Here is an 18,199-nt window from a genome sequence, read left to right on the forward strand (position 1 = left end):
TTATTTAGAACTATTCCGCACGCGTTTGTTTCTCATGCGTTGTGTACTACTGTGCTAGTTCAATCTCCCATACAGACAGAGTTATCGTCCTTTCCTCCTCAATCTTTGAGGAGGAAAGGACGATAACTCTGTCTGTATGGGAGATTGGTTGAGGAGGAAAGGACGATAACTCTGTCTGTATGGGAGATTGGTGCTAGTTGTTGTTTAGAAGAAAGAATCATAACGGTAGTATTGACTTACTAAGGTCAAGGTTATCTTTAATGTCATAGAAGAGATTTTCAGTGTAAATGATCGAAGCTTGATTTAACTAACATTAATTAGCAATTAAAACTTCAAGCTGCTCGAATAGTTACAGGTTTAACTTTTTTTACAAGCTCAAGGGTTATTTACAAGGAACTTTGGTGGGAAACATTGACAGAAAGAGGAGAAAGAAGAAAAATTCAAATGTTTTATAAAATGACACAATATAATGTACTAGAATATTTGAGTAATTTAATTCCACTAACATGACTAACAATCCAATGTATGACTGTTTATGCACTACGCAATGGTAACGATATAATACTTCTTTCTGCAGACTTGCTTTAACTAATGAATCATTTATACCATCAACTATATGTCTATGGAATAATCATGATACTTCAACACGCGCAGTAGATACAATAGGAAAAATCAAAACGAAACTCAAAAACTTGAATCCCAATAGTAATAAATACATGTCGAAACATTACGAGTTTGGAAGTCGTTAACTTATCATTGTGCTTACTCAACTTCGATGTTCTGCTTTCTTTCTAAATTATGTTCGTGTTGTTTATTCTTTAGTTTTCTATGTTGTGTCGTGTGTTCTATTGTTTTTCTGTTTGTCTTTTTCATTTTTAGCCATGGCGTTGTCAGTTTGTTTTAGATTTATGAGTTTGACTGTCCCTTTGGTATCTTTCGTCCCTCTTTTATGATCTGTATAGAGTTAATATCATTTCTGATCCATCTTGCCGCTGCAGTGTGTATCGCGAAGATTCGCATCATTTCTTTTTTTAAATGTATATTATATTCAGAATTAAAGAACCTTAGTGAGCGCTTACATACCCTACGTCTCCACATTGTCATTGGAGAAATAAAATATGTGTAAGAAAAAAAAATTGTAAACGGAAAAAAAATTGTATAAGAAAAAAATATTGAATCATAATTTCCTATCAATATGCACATCTACATAGTATGTCCTTATTATCTACAAAGTTTCATGAAATTATGTTGTGTGGTTTCAGAGGAGTTGCGATGACAAACTGTTGCAGAAATACATTGAAACAAATAAGTTCAAAGCGGCGTAACTCCTAGAAAAAAAATTGAATCATAAGTTCCTGTCGATATACACATCTACATAGTTTGTCCTTATTATCTGAAAAGGTTTCATGAAATTCTGTTGTGAGGTTTGAGAGGAGTTGCGATGACAAAAGGTTGCAGTAGTATATTTGGCCAATAAGTTCAAAGGGGCGTAACTCCTCGAAAAAAAATTGAATCGCAATTTCCTGTCGATATGCACAACTACATAGTATGTCCTTATTATCTGAAAAGGTTTCGTAAAATTCTGTTGTGTGGTTTGAGAGGAGTTGCGATGACAAGAAACAGGACTGACGGACGGACTGACGGACGGGTCAAAAAAATTATACCCTCCGCAACCCTTTGCGTGGGGTATAATTAAGAAAAAAGCTTTTAGAAAATTTAGCTGGTTCCCAAATAACTGTCCATTAAATGTAGAACTATAAACATAGGGTAGTAACCTACTTACTCAGGAGCAAAATGAAAATATTTTTAAACATGTGTTTGAGTTTATAAGAGGATCGAATAGATTCCTTATTGTTTAGATAGTAAAAACTGACCACATATACATTATCATCGAGGTTCAGTTGTGTGTTTTTTTATGTTTTATACTTCATTGATTTATTTCCTTGTTGGTTTTTTTCTTCTTTTTTTTTTAGTTCTTTTCTTTTTTTCGTCTAATTTTTTTCATCACTTGCTTTTTTTCTGTCCAATTTATACAAATGTTGAAAAAATTGTAATGAATGCATGCTCTTATTCATTGTATTTTTATATACACAAGCACTTGTCTCAGATTGTTTTCTTTCTATTTGCCTTAATATAATTATTTGTTGATTATTGATTATAATATTACGGTTTCAATACATAGCTGACAATGATCTTATGTGATTGTTAACTTTTATCCCATATGGATATGTATACTCAGTCAGAAGTAAAATAACAAACATTCCGAACTCCATCGAAAATTCAAAACGAAAAGTCCCTTATCAAATGGCAAACTCAAAAGCTGAAACACACCAAACGAATTGGAAACAACTGTCATATTCCAGACTTGGTAAAGACATTTCCTTATGTAGAAAATGGTATATTAAACCAGATTATATAGCTAGCTAAACCTTTCACTTTTTTGTCAGTCGACTAGAATTGTCCGAAAAGGTAAGAATACTGCAGAGCGTAGCTTAGATTACAAGCTAAACAAGAGTGCACACGATGACACTTCTCGCCTGCTTTACTTAGTATTATCAAATTTCATAACACACGTCAAATTAAGTTTGCATATTGCTTAAAGTATTTTAGAAAATGAAACTGACTAATTAACAATCATACCACATCTTCTTATTTTCATAATGAACATGATATCAAGGTCAGTTGAACTCTACCAGATAAGACATTTACACCTTACAATCATTCCATGCACCACATATAGTTGCTCTATGGCTGATAGTATCTAAGACAAAACAAGGAAAACTTAACATTGTTCAATGGACCACGTAAAAGATCAAGGTCAGATGGACATAAACTTTACAATCATTTCATACAACAGTTACAGCTAATATACTCCTTATAGTATCTGAGGCTATTGACCAGTGAGCCATGAAAATGAGGTCAAGGTAAGATTAACCTTACTAGATGGACATGTTCATCTTACAATCATTCCATACACCAACTATAGTTGATCAATAAATGGGCAAAAGAAACACCAAACATTGATCAATGAATATGAGGTCAAGGACAGATGAGAACTGGCAGTCGAATAGGTACACCATACAATCATTTCAAACACCAAAGTTGGTATATAGAACTTACAATACCTATTCAAATAATATAAATAGAGGTAGATATCTTTATTCATATTTACAGGGGGTGGATCGATAGTCTGAAGAAAAGGGCTGTAATTGTCCGAAAATATTGGTGATAATTATGCAGAGCGTAGCTAAACCAATTTTGTTTTCCGATCTAAAGCAAAACAAGATTGCACATGATGAGTCTCACCTGCTCTACTTATCATAATCAAATGTCATAATGCATAACAAATACAGTTGGGTCTTTTGCTAGCCGTATCTGAGAGACAGACCCAATTACCAAATTGAACATTGACTAATGAACTTTTCGGATGAGGTCAAGATCAGCTGATGCCTGCCAGACAACGTGTACACAATGCAATCATAATTATCATATACCAAATACTGATAACCTATTACAGTACTTGTAATATCTGAGAAATAGAGACAACCCTGAACACCAACACTAACTAATGAACAATTAATTAGAGGTAAAGGTCACCTGAACTCTACAAGACAGACATGTCCACCTTACAATCATTTAAAAAACCAAACAAAGTTGGTTATTGCTTATAGTATCAGAGAAATATACAAATCCTTAACCTTGATCAATGAACTTTGAAAATAAAGTTAAGGTCAGATGAAAACTGACAGACAGACATGCAAAATCGATATACACAATAGTGTCCATATGGCTAATATTGGTAGTATCTGAGATATAGCCCAAACAGAAAAACATTGTCCAATGAACCATGAAAAAGGTCAAAGTCAGATGAAACCTATCAGAAGTGTATGCAGACTTTACAATAATTTCATACACCAATTACAGCTGATCTATGGCTTATAGTATCTGAGAAAAGAGCAAACCACAAAAACTTAACAGTGACCAATTCACCTTACAATCATTCTATCAACCATCGACATGTTACTTATAGTATGTAAAAAGTAAGTCCTCATATAGAAGGGAAGGGGGATGTTTGCCCTAATAACAAGTATATCAATAACTTCTTAATAAGATATTGGAGAAAGTGCATCAATTTGATATGTCAGACAATAAATAAAGGAACATGTCTGTGTTGACATAGGAAGACACATAGTTATGACAAATACTCATTCTCATAATTTGAAAGGCAAACAAACACAACATATTTGTAACATTTTATTTTTTGTCAATATACAGATGATAACGGTCTCTATAGAACTTTCAGAGTCATGTCTCACTAATGAAAGTTCTAAACTTATACAATAAAACCATGTAACAAGTGAAAGGATCATAATATATCACTAATAATAGGTATGGATGTTATACTCTCCAAACATAACAAATAGGAATAAAAGGAGATGTGGGGGAAATTTTAGAAATTCAACCACCATGCCGGTCAATCATGTTCTCTACTTATTTTCTTATATGACATATTGGCCAATCAGAAATTACAATTACAACTTCACGTTTGAATTAGTCCATCATTATAAAACATGTTTGTAAAATTCATTTGATAATGACAAATATTTTCTGGCATCAACTTCAAGTTGATTTTTCTGTGGAATCTTGATTTCTTCAGTAATATATATATTTTTATTTGTAATCAACAAATCAAAGATAGATGCCAGCATGTACTTGCATATAATACAATTATTTCCTAATTAATACACACATAAATTATATACATCTTTTTAATTGTTTATGCATAGTGACAGTGAGTAATATGAGAAAATACTGTATAGGTGTTGTACTTTTATAACAAGCAATAAAAAAACAATAAAAAATGATACAAATGCATATTTTCTAAAATTAAGCTTAGCAACATGAAAAGTTATATTGTGATAACTTGATTTTTTATCTTGGCAGACTAATTGAAAAGTGATAACATACATTATGAATTTGAAAAATTTCAATGAGTTGAGCTTTTTCCCTTTTTTTCATAAGTATTGTCTATTGTCATAAATGCATACAAATTTTACATGAAAATAAATCAACATTTATTAAGATATATAATTATAAATATATATTTTTCAAGTATTACATGATATCAACTTGTTGTAACTGTTAAATAGATCATATTCACAGAGTTTAAATTCATTTTTCTATAATTGGAGGTTTTCTTGTCATCCATGATAGGGATCATCTCAAAATATCAAATTTAAATGATGAGACATTTTTCATGATTTTATCCTATTATCAAAAGGGTAAAAATTCTTCCTTAAAATTTTTACCTACTTTACAGTATACATATGCAGAAGGTGATTCAGGTGTCTGGATGATTCATGCTGAGATTTTGTTTATGTTATAAACCTCAATTGCTATATTTTTTTTTATTTTGTTCCTTTTGTAAACATTACATAATAAGAAACAATCAAATATCAAATTATGAAATGGTTAACGTTTTATATTCCATGATCATTGTTTTAATCTATGTAAAATGCACAACAAAATCTTGTAAGTTACTATTTACTTATCATTAAATAATATTAAAACAACAACATGACCTATATGATTTAAAGAAAACGTACATGTACCATTGTTAAAACCTACATGTATATGAACAAAAACATCAGAGTTTTGTTTTGTTGAAACAATGAAGAATCAAGTTTACTTAATGTTCTTTATTCAATCAATGTCTTTAACTTCATAAAATGTACATGCAACTGTACAAAAATATCACTCATTCTAGTGAATTTTTACTAGTCCCTTTGAGATTCCTAGTTCCCGACATTGTATCAACCAAACCAGAAATCCAAGCTCTTTATAATAAAAACATGCAAGATTTAATTCTGATATTAAAGTAAGCTTTGAAACTGCTTCTTTTCATATTTTTACAATACTTAAATGTAACAAATCATAAAATTCAATATAAAAAAATATAATTTGCCTTTCAGAATCTGAAGAACTATGAACCATTCTGCCATTCATTTACTGAATTCAAAATAACATTACACAAACATGTATACAAGCTTTAGATTCTGAAATACAAATTATGTAATTAGCTGATATTCACATATAAAATTCTGCTCTTCTCGACTATGGCTGTTCCATATTGCAATGATTAGTAAGGAGTTCATAAATTCATCCTAAATCAATTTGCCATCTTTTTTAAGAGTAATTTTTGTAGACATCAAATCACAGATGACCCATGACCATTTTCCAAAAAATATACATTTTTTAAAATAGATTAGCCATTTCTGTAAATCAACTTATTTTGGTGAATTCTTTATGTCAGGTTTAGCCATATCTAGGCACCTTCATAATGATTTATTTTCACAATTTTCCAATGTTTCTAATGTATTTTTATGAGGAAAGATTAAAATTTTACATATTCATATTATTTTTCCCTTCACAAAAGATGAAAAATAAATCACTACCGAAAGTCAGCTGGTTTACAGTATACAATAATATTTGTATATAATCTATGTTTTCTGTCGTTTTGTTGATGTTCTGGTCTGTCGTAATGGTTTCCTCTTGAGTGCGCTCGTCGGTGAAGTTTCGGCAACCATGAGTAACCTACTGTTCCTTGTCACATCCTTATCTTCCTTCAGTTTTGTTATTTCAGAATAAATATCTTCAAACTTTACGTCATATTCTAAAATCTTTTTATTCAGTTCGTTTATTTTCTTCTGTTGTTCATTAATAGTTTCTGTCTGATCGTTTAATTTCTTCTTTTGATTTTGAATTTTCTTCTCCTGGTCTAATGTCTTTTTACGAGTTTCTAACCAGCGATTTTTCATATCGGTTATTTCCCTTTTATACTGCGTTAGAACGAGAGATTGTGACCGGAACTGACCAGTCAGTCTGGAGAGTTCATGTCTTATTGGGGGACCTCTTACCGCTGACGGTGTTGTTAAAGATATCACAGGTGATGACTGACCTGAAATAGAATTAAAGTAAGCCAATGAATATATGATCTTTGGGATTGAGAGGAATATCTGGTAAAAATCATAGTGGAATTGTTTCAGGGGTAGGTATTTTGATAGATTGTTTGGGTACAGTTAATTAAGAAATAGAGTATTCAACAACATATAAGATTCCTACTAGCTGGTATCTATGTCTAAAGTCCTTTTGTGAGTCAATATTTGTATGTTTTGTATTGATCTGATGAGTCAGGCCTTTTTCAACTTATTTCTATAGTTTCTGATATGTTGTGCTGTTACACCACTGTCCCAGGTTAGGTGGAGTGTTCGTTGCCCGCAAAATGTTTTAACTTGCCACACTCTGTACGTGTCTGTCCAAAGCCAGAAGCATGAAGCTTAGTTGTTGTCTTTTGTTTCTGCTTGTCAAACATTTTTTCGTTTGTTGTTTTGAAAATATATCAAACTGTTATATATTAGTTTTCATGTTTGAATTGCTTTACATTTTTCATTTTTGGGTCTTTAATAGCTTGCTTTGATCAACGGGTCTTGCAAATTGTTGAAGGACATACAGTAACCTTTAGTTGATAACTTTTATGTTGTTTGGTCAAATGTGGAAAGTTGTTTCATTGACGAGTAGACAACAATTTATCATTAAAGCTCCTCTGATGGTAACACTTGACATTAAATTTTGAAGTTTCTGTATATTCATTTATTAAAAATATACACAAAGAGATCATATATCTTGATTGTTATTTCATATCACCAATAACGTATTTACTGATAATTTCTTAATAGTGATTTTTGACTGAAAGATTTTGTGTGCACTATATATTTGATGAGAATGTTAATGTGTAGTGTGCTAAGTCCACAAACAGCAAATACCAATTTTCAATCCGTTAAGTGTATTAATGATTTTACCTGATGTATCGGGACTACTACAAGAATCATTAAAAGGATAAGGTAATGGCAGTGCTGGAAGCCTTGTTTTCAGAGTTGGTGCTATTTTCTCCTCAAAGTGTTCCATAGCCATAGAAGAAATATCTCGTAATTCTTGTAAGAACTCATGTGCCCTCGGAGGCTGGTCTGTAGTTGGTTGTTTTGTTGTTCTCTGTAAAGCTTTTAAAATCTTCAACAATTCATCAAGCACCTGAAACATATTGTTATTTCTCACTTTATATCCATTGATGAAATAAATCATATTTTTTGGTCCCCATATTTAAAATAACAATATGTCTCAACTTCGTTTGGTAGCATGATATGCATTATTTAACATTTTCAAACATGCCTTTCATTGTCATTTGATATATGTCTTGTGAATTTTGTTGTTTTTGTAAAAAATGTCATGAATGTGGTAAAATGTAGAAAACTAATTTTTTTTTAGTAACGGTGCATAATTATTCCCAATGAAGTTTGTCTAACATGTCTTATTAACAAACCCCTTAATGATCACATTGGCTTAATTGTAACAAGTTTAAACCTGTTTTTCTCTAATTTGTTCATGTCAGTGTGAATTTAATATCTGCCCTGAACTTCCTGAACATATTATACTAGTATCCTATATATGTAGTAGAAATAGTAGACTATAGTTTATCATATAATACCTTGCCAGGTATAAAGCAGCACAGGCCAGTATCGATATATCTCATATAAGTCATACTAAGTAATGATAGACGTGTTTCTATTGCAGACAGTATATCTACATGTCTGGCCAATGGGTGATTTCTACGTTCTGATTCTCGCCTTGGAAGCTGGCTTTTTACTTTCTTCTGTATTTGTGAATGAAGTCTGTCTACTCTGGTAAATCCTGTATTGAGCAGAGCCTGACATCTCTTGTTGATCTGATGGCAAACCTGTTAAAATGTAGAAATCAAAATAAATTTACTATACATATAATTAACATCTTTTCCATCTTTACTCAGTCACATTAACATGATACACAGGGTTTCCACTGGCTGTCGACTATTTCAAATTTTGCTAAAAATAATAATTGTTGCAATTTAACATCTTATTGGCTAAAGATATACAATAATTCAAAGCTGAACACCTTAATACATGTACAAACTTTAAGAGAGAAAAGAAAATAAATGATTTCATTAATGGTCACTTGATTGGCAAAGGTAATGCGGAAAAAACAAGGAAAACAAAATTTATCTATTATTACATCATATGTGTTTACTAGCAATAAAAGCAAAAAATTGGTTTGAGCTTCATATTTCATTTCATTTCCAGTTCAACATTTTCTCCTTAAGCGCATGCCCAATGTATTAAATTAAAACTCACCCCTTATTAATCTGTAATTGTTTACATTATTTTTATTATGTTATAAATACAAGTAACTTTTAAAATTACCTATACAAGTAATGTTGAAAACGAGGATATCTTAAATATAACTTATATAAGTAACTTTTCATAATATTATTTTTATAGGTGTCCAATTATACAGATTTTACTAGCTTTAACAAATTTTCAAAGTCATCTGGTTATTTTTCCCATGGAATATAAATTCTAATCCTTCTGAAACGCTTCTGGGTCAAAGATTGGTCTCTTGGAACTATCAACATATCATTTTCCTTTAAAATCTTGAAGGTAGACAGATATAAATAGATAGAAACAAGTTTGTGAATTAATTAAAACTTGAAGTTATTTATAATTTGTAACCAAAAACAATTACATATGTCCTTAAATAAGTGTTATTGCTAATTCTTTCAAAGATGTATAAAATAACTTATTCAAGTAATATTTTTGTCATTGTTGTTAAAGTACCCCTTTATCTCTATACTCTTCTCAAATTTAATAAATTCCTAATTTTTTATGAAATGATGTAAAAATTCATAAAAACTACATTTAGTCCATGCTTCTATTGAAATTTAAAATAACTCTATTGAGTAATTTTATAGTTTTTAAAAACAAAAATAACCTAAATAAGTAACTATAAAAAATTACTTGTTTAAGTAACGCCCCTGACTGATTACATGACCTAGTTATCAATTTAAATAAATTGGATTGACATTTGTATATATATATATATGCAATTAATTGGCTTTTTTGACAACTTCATTATTAATGCTGGTATTCATAAATCTTTAAAGGTAAAACTGGTTTTACATCATATATACATGTACATGTACATGATGGAAGCATTAACCAATCGTGATCAATTACATATGATTAATATATGTCCTTTCTCTTGCATTTTTCCCTTCCTACTATCAATGCCCAAAAAGGAAAGAAGATTTTCTGTGAAAATATTGACAGAAATCAGGTTTTGAGATTCATTTTAACAGCTACAATGTACTATCAATGATAATAGGATTCAGCAAATAAAACCAGGAAGCCACACCTCATGCTGAGACACTGCTTTTGACTACTGATATAGCATGTCTAGACAGAAATCTCTTTCTATCAATCTGGCCCAAGTCAATCTGTCCCTAGTCATATCAGCCCAAGTTGATTCAGCCCACATTTTATGTCAGTCAAGCCCAAATTTAAAATTACTAACAAAAAACAATATACATGTATATTCATCATGAAGTTCATCAAAGAAAAAGACAAACAGACAAATGATAGTCATAAAGTACACAATACACAACATAGAAAAAATAAAGACTAAGCAACAAGAACCCAACCAAAAACTGGGGGTGATCTCAGGTGCCCTGGAAGGTTAACATGGTTAAGCAGATCCTGCTCGAATTATTCATTATTGTGTTCATGGTGTTATGGGTCCTGATTGGCTTGGGGCCAGAATTACTAAGGCATGATTCATCTCATTAGAATAATTTGAGTCTAGATCACCCTATTTCTGCCAAAAGTTTTTTAAAGATCACATTTCCTGTGCCAGAAAAAATGACAGCTTGACGTCTGTGACATCACATGCCCAACAATGACGTCACACTGTATGACCATTACATTTGAGAGCCATTGAACATGTTGAATATTAAACTATTACATGTATTGCAGTGTTTAATCTTCGGTCTTTTATTTGAAAGGGATACAGCCATGATGAAATCGCTTGCATAAATCAAAAACATGGACACATCATTATGTGTCCCTCCAGCAGCAAGAAGTTCTAACGTTGAATACATGTACATGTACCAGAAAATTATGGGTCCAGGATAAGCCCCTTTACAGGAACCCTTGCAGTAGACAAACATTTTACAAAAACAATGTGGCAGTTCTCTAGGAGAATTTTTTGACAATAAGGACTTTCAAATAATGCTATTCATGCTGTTGTAGACCTGGAGATATAAAGGTAGTCCAACTAGTTGAGTAAGGAAAGATCTTCTTTGGCTCAATTGGTTAGAGCGCTGCCTTTAGCAGTCAGGGGATTTACAAATGTACTTAAACAAGTGATTTTCTAAATCACTGATTCAAGTAACATTATTTCCATAAAGGTTGGAAGTTAGAGTTGTCTTTCTTTAATAATCACCTATTTAAGTAGTACAAATTAATCACTAGAAGAAGTGATTTAATATTAGTGTAGCTGTAAATATAGAATACTAATGATCCAGGGACTAATTATGTTTCTAAACTTATCAGAACCAACATCTGTGTTGTCTAGGATGACCAGGTCATTTCAGGTGATGACCTTGTACTAAATCTAGGATAAATTTCAGGGCTCACGCTACCAGGCGACTTGGGCGAAGAAGTCGCCTTCCCGACCGTCACTTCGCTTTCACAGACCCCCAAAAGCGAAAACAAGTCGCCCTGTTCTTGACGACAGTCGCTTTCAGTCGCTTCCGTCATCGGACATTTTCAATTTTTACCAAGTTGATGAAACATCAAATTTTTATTGATAAATAAAGAAATTCAGACATAAACGATTAATTATCTTTTGAAAAGAGGTTGAAGCATTGTCTTCGCAGTGTGTAGCAGGTTATTTGATAAAAATACAACTTTTTATCACTTCGTTCAAGTACCGGTGCTTGTTACTCGAAAACGTACATCAACCTCAATTTCGGCGGCAAAATAAGTTTGTTACTTCATTTAAACGTGATAAAAGTTGCCTCCAGTAAATTTTAATCCATTTATTGCATTAAAAACGTCATTTTCCTTTCCAAATAACTTGTCAAACATCGTTTATTTTTGTAAATTTTCTTGCATTCGTCCGCCATTGACCGATTTCTAATCTCCGGATCTGAACCGGACCAGCTATGACCGAAATCCGTACTTTTACAATAATTACTACGGACGCACGGATAGAACAGCTGACAGAAGAATATTGATCCCAAAGGGGAAAATTACGCATTCCACACGCATTAAGAGACTTTTGGTTACATCTAATTGATTGGTGTATATAATTCCTTATATTTTTTATGGATTGTTTCAAACTATTGATTAAAGTTGCTTAACTCTGAGACTTTTATACTAATATCAATATATTATGGCCCAGCTTAATAACTTTTATATTTTTTTATGAGAAACACTGAATGTCATACACAAGATAATTTTTAATTAAATTGTAATTGATATATTATAATTTCTCTACATTTTTTCAAATATTTTTTATTTTTTTAGTGCTAGATATTTAGTTGGTAGTTTCTCACAAGCTTAAACAACTTTTAATTTCAAATGTTACTTTAATTGTAATTTTTTTACTCAGATATGAATTGAACAGTATAAAAAGAACATTATTTACATATGGCCCTTTATACTATTGTAAAATCCAAACATTGTATCGCACCGCGCGAATGAGCACTTCTCTTTCAAATCTCACCACTTCTCCCTATCAGTTTCAAAAAGAGAAGTCACTTCTCCCTATAATTTTGAAGAAGTGTGAGCCCTGGATCATAATGACATAATCAAAGAGCTGAAAGCTCTGAAGAAAAATGACGCCACTGTCTCTAATATTGGGATAGTTTTTATGCAAGTCTTGATTTTCACATACCGTAATTAGTTTAACAATGCAACATGTCTTGTAAGCATATAATTGATATTCGTATATATGTGTGTGTGAAGTGAAGGTGCCAACTGGCTGTGTTTTTTTTAAGACAAATGAATAGGTCAAGACTACCTGAATTGTACAAATAAATACCGTAGAAAGGCTTCTATATTTCTCACTGGTACATAGGCTGAATCCGGGTCCGTTCGCGCCCATTCACGTTTGCGCCAACTCATGTTCGCCCCCTTTCACTTTCACACCCTACATGTTCGCAACTAATCTTAATTGGTTTTGTGTTTAATAACTCTGTAAGCAAGTGTTTTCTTATAAGTATAATTGTTGTCATTGTCTCAAAATAAAGTGAGACAGCATTTTTTTTTGGTGTTGAATAAATCTTAATCATGTTTTGGATAGCGTATTGTTAAAGATAATAATAATCCTTTCTAAATAAAGTGGTATTTTGTCAACGTTTTATTTAGCGTTGAATAACTCTTAATCATGTTTTGGTTAGTGTATTGCTATACTTTGTTTCATTGACCTCTTTCATAATGAAGTGAGATTCTGACTTTTTATTTTTCTGTGTGTTGAATAAATTTTATCATGTTTTGGTTATAATAGTGGATTGCTATATTTTGGTTCCTATATTTTATTGTTTCGTTGTTTCAGATCAAAGGGCTTAAAAACAATTATCTTTTGTGTTTTTCCTTTAAAATCTTCAATGTTTTACTCATACCAAGCTATAAATACATTCAGAATTTACACCAAAGCAATTTAAAACAACAATCATGATTTTCCAATTATTCAACTTGAATTTGAATTAAAATTGGGCGCGAATGAGTAGAGTGCGAACGGACCTTGGGTGTGAACGTGGGAGGTGCGAAAGTGTATTGGGCGCAAACAGACCTGATACCACATAGTCTGAACCCCCTTCTCCCACAAAATATGAAGTAAATTAAAAACAAATTGTTCAGAGAACAATTGAAGTCTTTCCACTAGAAAAGATCTATTTTTATATTGAAATATGAAAAATCAGTTTAAAATGTTAGTTCCTATGGCTTTATGACGTCCTATTAACCTCTGACCTTGACCTCAATTTCAAGGTCACAAACCATGGACCTTGAATCAAAATATCCTAGGTCTTTAATATGTTTGGTTAATGAGTACTACCACTTGACGCGTAATTTTAAATGTAAGATGGACAAAAACTCCCTTTTATTGTATGCGCAGCCTTTCAACCAAAATATACAAGTAAGGACATGTCGCAACTAATAATTTATGAAAAATTATTTGTCAAAATGTCATACAGTATTTGAAAAGAAGTGAAAATAAGCCAAAATCAAAATTTATAATATGACCTTGACCTTTGACATTGACCTCATTTTCATTTTTAGTACCAATGACCTCATGAAGACCCTAGGTCTCTATCAGTTATGGTTTACCAGTTGAAAATGCATATCGCTTGAATCAAATGAAAAAGGGGGAATAACTCTCATATGGAGTCCCCGTAGAGCTATAGTTCAAACGAATATTCTTATCTAAATATGTAACGAGCAATTTGGTAAAATAAAATCTTTTACGGTTACGAAGGAGAGGTGGCCACAAGAAAAACAGTGTTTGGGGAGATAACTCTTACAACGTAATGTATTTTGTTATAATTACATTTGATATATGTTTCATTATAATACTTTATTCTGATTGGCTAACTGCACATCACATGTTATTCCTCAAGCAATTGCATCACTCAATAAAACTTTTCATTCATGATAACATGTGGTCCCACAATAAAGTGCACAGATGAATTGAATAAAAAAGTTATAAAATTCGTGTTTTCATGATCCTAGCTAAAAAAAGTAATTATAAGTATTGAATGTTTCTTTTTGTAACCTCATAGGGTTGCAAAAGCGTTGACCGTGTGCACATTTTTAGAATGAAGCGCTTACGCTTACGCGCTTCATACAAAAAGTACTTCGGTCAACGCTTTTACACCTCAATGAATTTACAAAAAAAAAAGCATTCAATACTTAAATGCAGTTGTAAATTTTTAAAGCAAAAAGAGTTAATACTAACTTTCACTTTTTTGGATGTTCATGTACATTTTGTATGTATTTATTTTTCTCAACTACATGAATTTTTTGGTGTATTTTTAATGATATATATGAGTAGTCCAAATAATTATTACGTCTGGCAAGGCTTTTTAAATTTTATTCTGGGACACCTTCCTATGACCACAAGGCTATGTTAATTTTTTTCTGGGACGCCTTCTTAGGAAGCCTTCCTACGAACGTCTTAGGAAGGCGTCCCAGAAAAAAATAAAATAGCCTTGTCAGACGTCATTATTATTTGGACTAATACATGAGATATTGGATATTTTTATGCATTATTTAACCAGTTGAGTCTTTTACAGGATTGTTTGTTTAATGCTGTTTAAACATTACTGAAAAAACCCCACCTTAAATTTGCTAATTATTTGGCATGAAAGTTTGATTTATTGAAAGGGACTCATAGTTTTCCATTTAATTTTAATAATTGTCTAATGGTTAAAACAATAGCTTCGTTGTTTACTTTTATACAAAACAACATATTCACTTTGGTTTCGTTGTTTACATAATATTCACTATGTACTTGGTAACAGTTATTAATTAATTGAATAGAAAATATTATAATAAATATTATTGGAAGCCGAATTGACGTCAAATAGGTGCCGATTTGACTAGATGCCAATTTAACCAGGTGCCGAGTTGACTTGTACGTTTCAATTCCTTTGCGATCGTTTGCGGTATTTTCTTGAGAAAACCTATTTTCCATCATCAAAGAGAAGAAGAAACTGCTTGAAATGATTCCCAAACGCTTCGTGATTGTTAAAATAAGTTTAATTCACTCAAAAAACAATTTTAAAACTTGCGATGTTTAAACAGGAAGTTTCAAAAGCACGTGTAAAAGAAGAAATTAACCGGTGAGAGTGGAAATCCGTACATAACATATATCACTTTAGTACGACTTTTAAAGCAAAACAGTTTCATCCTTTTGTAAAACAGTCTTTAATATACCTATCACATTAATGTTTGAAGGGTCTTAAGCTTATTCAAACCATATAAGTCGGTATGAAACAACAAAACGGAATGAAAATAACCGATTACGTTTTGTAGTTTACAAAATTCTGGACTGGTTCCTGTCAAACTACAACACTTTGTTCGACTGTAGTGGAATACAAACAGAAACCAGTTAGTTTGTAAACTGGTTCCTGGCTGATTACTACACAATGCTCATGCATAATGATAACACAAGCACATTCCAGTTTGTATTGAATTTAGTAAATACGAAACCAAGCGCGGTAGGCAGAGAAATCAGGTCGGCAGTTATGGAACAATGACTGCGTCATTTTCCAAAAATCACTTGTTTAAGTATCAGACCTCAATTTCCTTACCAAAAATCACTTCTTTAAGTATTATTCTTTTAATAACCCCCACTAATTTCAACACCCCCGAACAGTGAAATTTTGATCGCGAACAGTAGAATTTTATTACATAATCTGAAAGATGAAACCTTGAACTTCACAGGAAAAATACTGCCACTGCTGTGAAAAATCTTTTAAGAAAGTATCAGTTCATTATGAAAAGCCATTATTATAGCATTTTTTCAACTAAAATAGAATTTTCAGGTAAATGATAGCATCAAAGGCATAAACCTTGCTACTTAAAAGAAGCAAAAGGTTCATATTTTTTAATTTTACTAATTAAAAGATGTTATTTAAACCTATGTGTTTAAAATTTTGAAAAAACTACAAAATCCCAATTTGTGACAAAACCTCGAATTTGCTACTCAAATAAGTGATTTAAAATTCACTTATTTCAGTAAGTCCCCTGACTGTTTAGATCCCGAGATTGAGGGTTCGAATCCCGCTGGTACCATCCATAGATTTTCACAACAATGGCGCTGTGAGCATCTGCTACTGGTACAAAAATTGTATATATTATATAGAATATTGCCTGGCAGTGAGATGTTAGAATTGGTCATGAGGTTTGACCAGCCGGTCATAGGATACCATGGCAATTCTAGGTGGCATCTAGGGAACTGGCTAGAGGGTTTCGGAGTAGAAGTCTCCGGGTTGTACAGTAGTGGACCTGTGAGTTGCTCGGATGGATGGTACGCAGCCCGAAAAAAGAAAAGGGGGAAGAGTGTTGTAGACCTGGAGATATAAAGGTAGTCTAACTAGTTGAGTAAGGAAAGATCTACTTTGGCTCAATTGGTTAGAGTGCTGCCTTTAAATCCCGAGATTGAGGGTTCGAATCCCGCTGGTACCATCCATAGATTTTCACAACAATGCTATTCTGAGCGAAAATATGTCTACCTGGAGTGTCCCTACTATGAAAAAGAACGAGAAGATATGCTACACCAAATATCCAAAGAGGTCGGGGTCAGAAACTTGAATTTAGCTACTATGCTGACAAGACTGGACGGCGAAAACACAGAAGAGACAAAAGCCAAATTACAAACAGTGGCACATTACATTGACAGAACGGGCAGATTTAATACTGCTGTTCCTCAATCCCAATCTTAACCAGCGCATACCAAATTTAAAGCACAGAGAAGAAAATACATCGAGGAAAACGCACCAGAGAGTAAAACCGTACATTGGGACAATTCGTGCCAACAGGCCTTAAGATTGAGGATTGAGGCTACCGTTTGTAATATTCTTTATGAAGATAACACTCTTTTCAAATGTTTTGAAATTTGAAAATCGATTTTTGATGACTTAGTTATTCGGGGAATCGTTACAAAAGGGGTTGAGCTATTCCATCTGAGTGATTAACGATTGGTCACTTTTGGTTAAATTATATGCAAATGGTCAAGCGAGTTGTTTGAGATTGTACAGTGTTGTATATCTACAGAATTCTCACCGGTCGCAGTTCACTTATTTCATTAAAAGAAAGATAAGTTAAAATGGTGTCTAATATCTCTTCTGGAATCGATAAAATCGTAGGAGTGTGGCATAATTCAGCTGTACTTTCGCTGAATATTTCTGAATTTCCTTCAGCCATTTTCGATACCAGAAATTGTAAAATTAGAGTCGTGCCGGACATTTTACGGATTTACAGATTTCACGAGAAGAGAGGAAAGCTGAGTCAAGGGTTTTTGATGTTTCAGTCTCGGTGAAATATATCTAGTTCGAGAATTATTCCAAAAACATGTGAAACAAGTGAAAAATATCAATGAATTTAATAAATAAATATATTTTAATATTTATTATTACAATAGAACTCTGACAGAGTTCGATTATAACAGAGACATATAATATCTCTGATTATATCCCCCTTTTCATCATCTCACTATGATAATGACTTAGATTTTTTAGAAAATGAGATATCTACTTTCTCCATGA

The 18,199-nt window shown here is 32.2% G+C and overlaps 1 protein-coding gene across 1 annotated transcript; it reads right to left on the bottom strand.

Moving 5' to 3' along the window:
• Positions 1-5,567: 5,567 nt before the first annotated feature.
• LOC139515588 (F-box only protein 28-like) lies at positions 5,568-17,876 on the bottom strand. The gene is made up of 4 exons (XM_071305177.1): positions 17,718-17,876; positions 8,543-8,791; positions 7,860-8,088; positions 5,568-6,958 (listed from the first exon to the last, which is right to left on the bottom strand). Exons 1-4 carry the CDS (start codon positions 17,856-17,858, stop codon positions 6,501-6,503), a joined length of 1,077 nt encoding a protein of 358 aa, XP_071161278.1. The 5' UTR covers positions 17,859-17,876; the 3' UTR covers positions 5,568-6,500.
• Between the last annotated feature and the right edge of the window lie 323 nt (positions 17,877-18,199).

The sequence above is a fragment of the Mytilus edulis genome, chromosome 3 (assembly GCF_963676685.1).
Source record: "Mytilus edulis chromosome 3, xbMytEdul2.2, whole genome shotgun sequence".
NCBI lineage: Eukaryota > Metazoa > Mollusca > Bivalvia > Mytilida > Mytilidae > Mytilus > Mytilus edulis.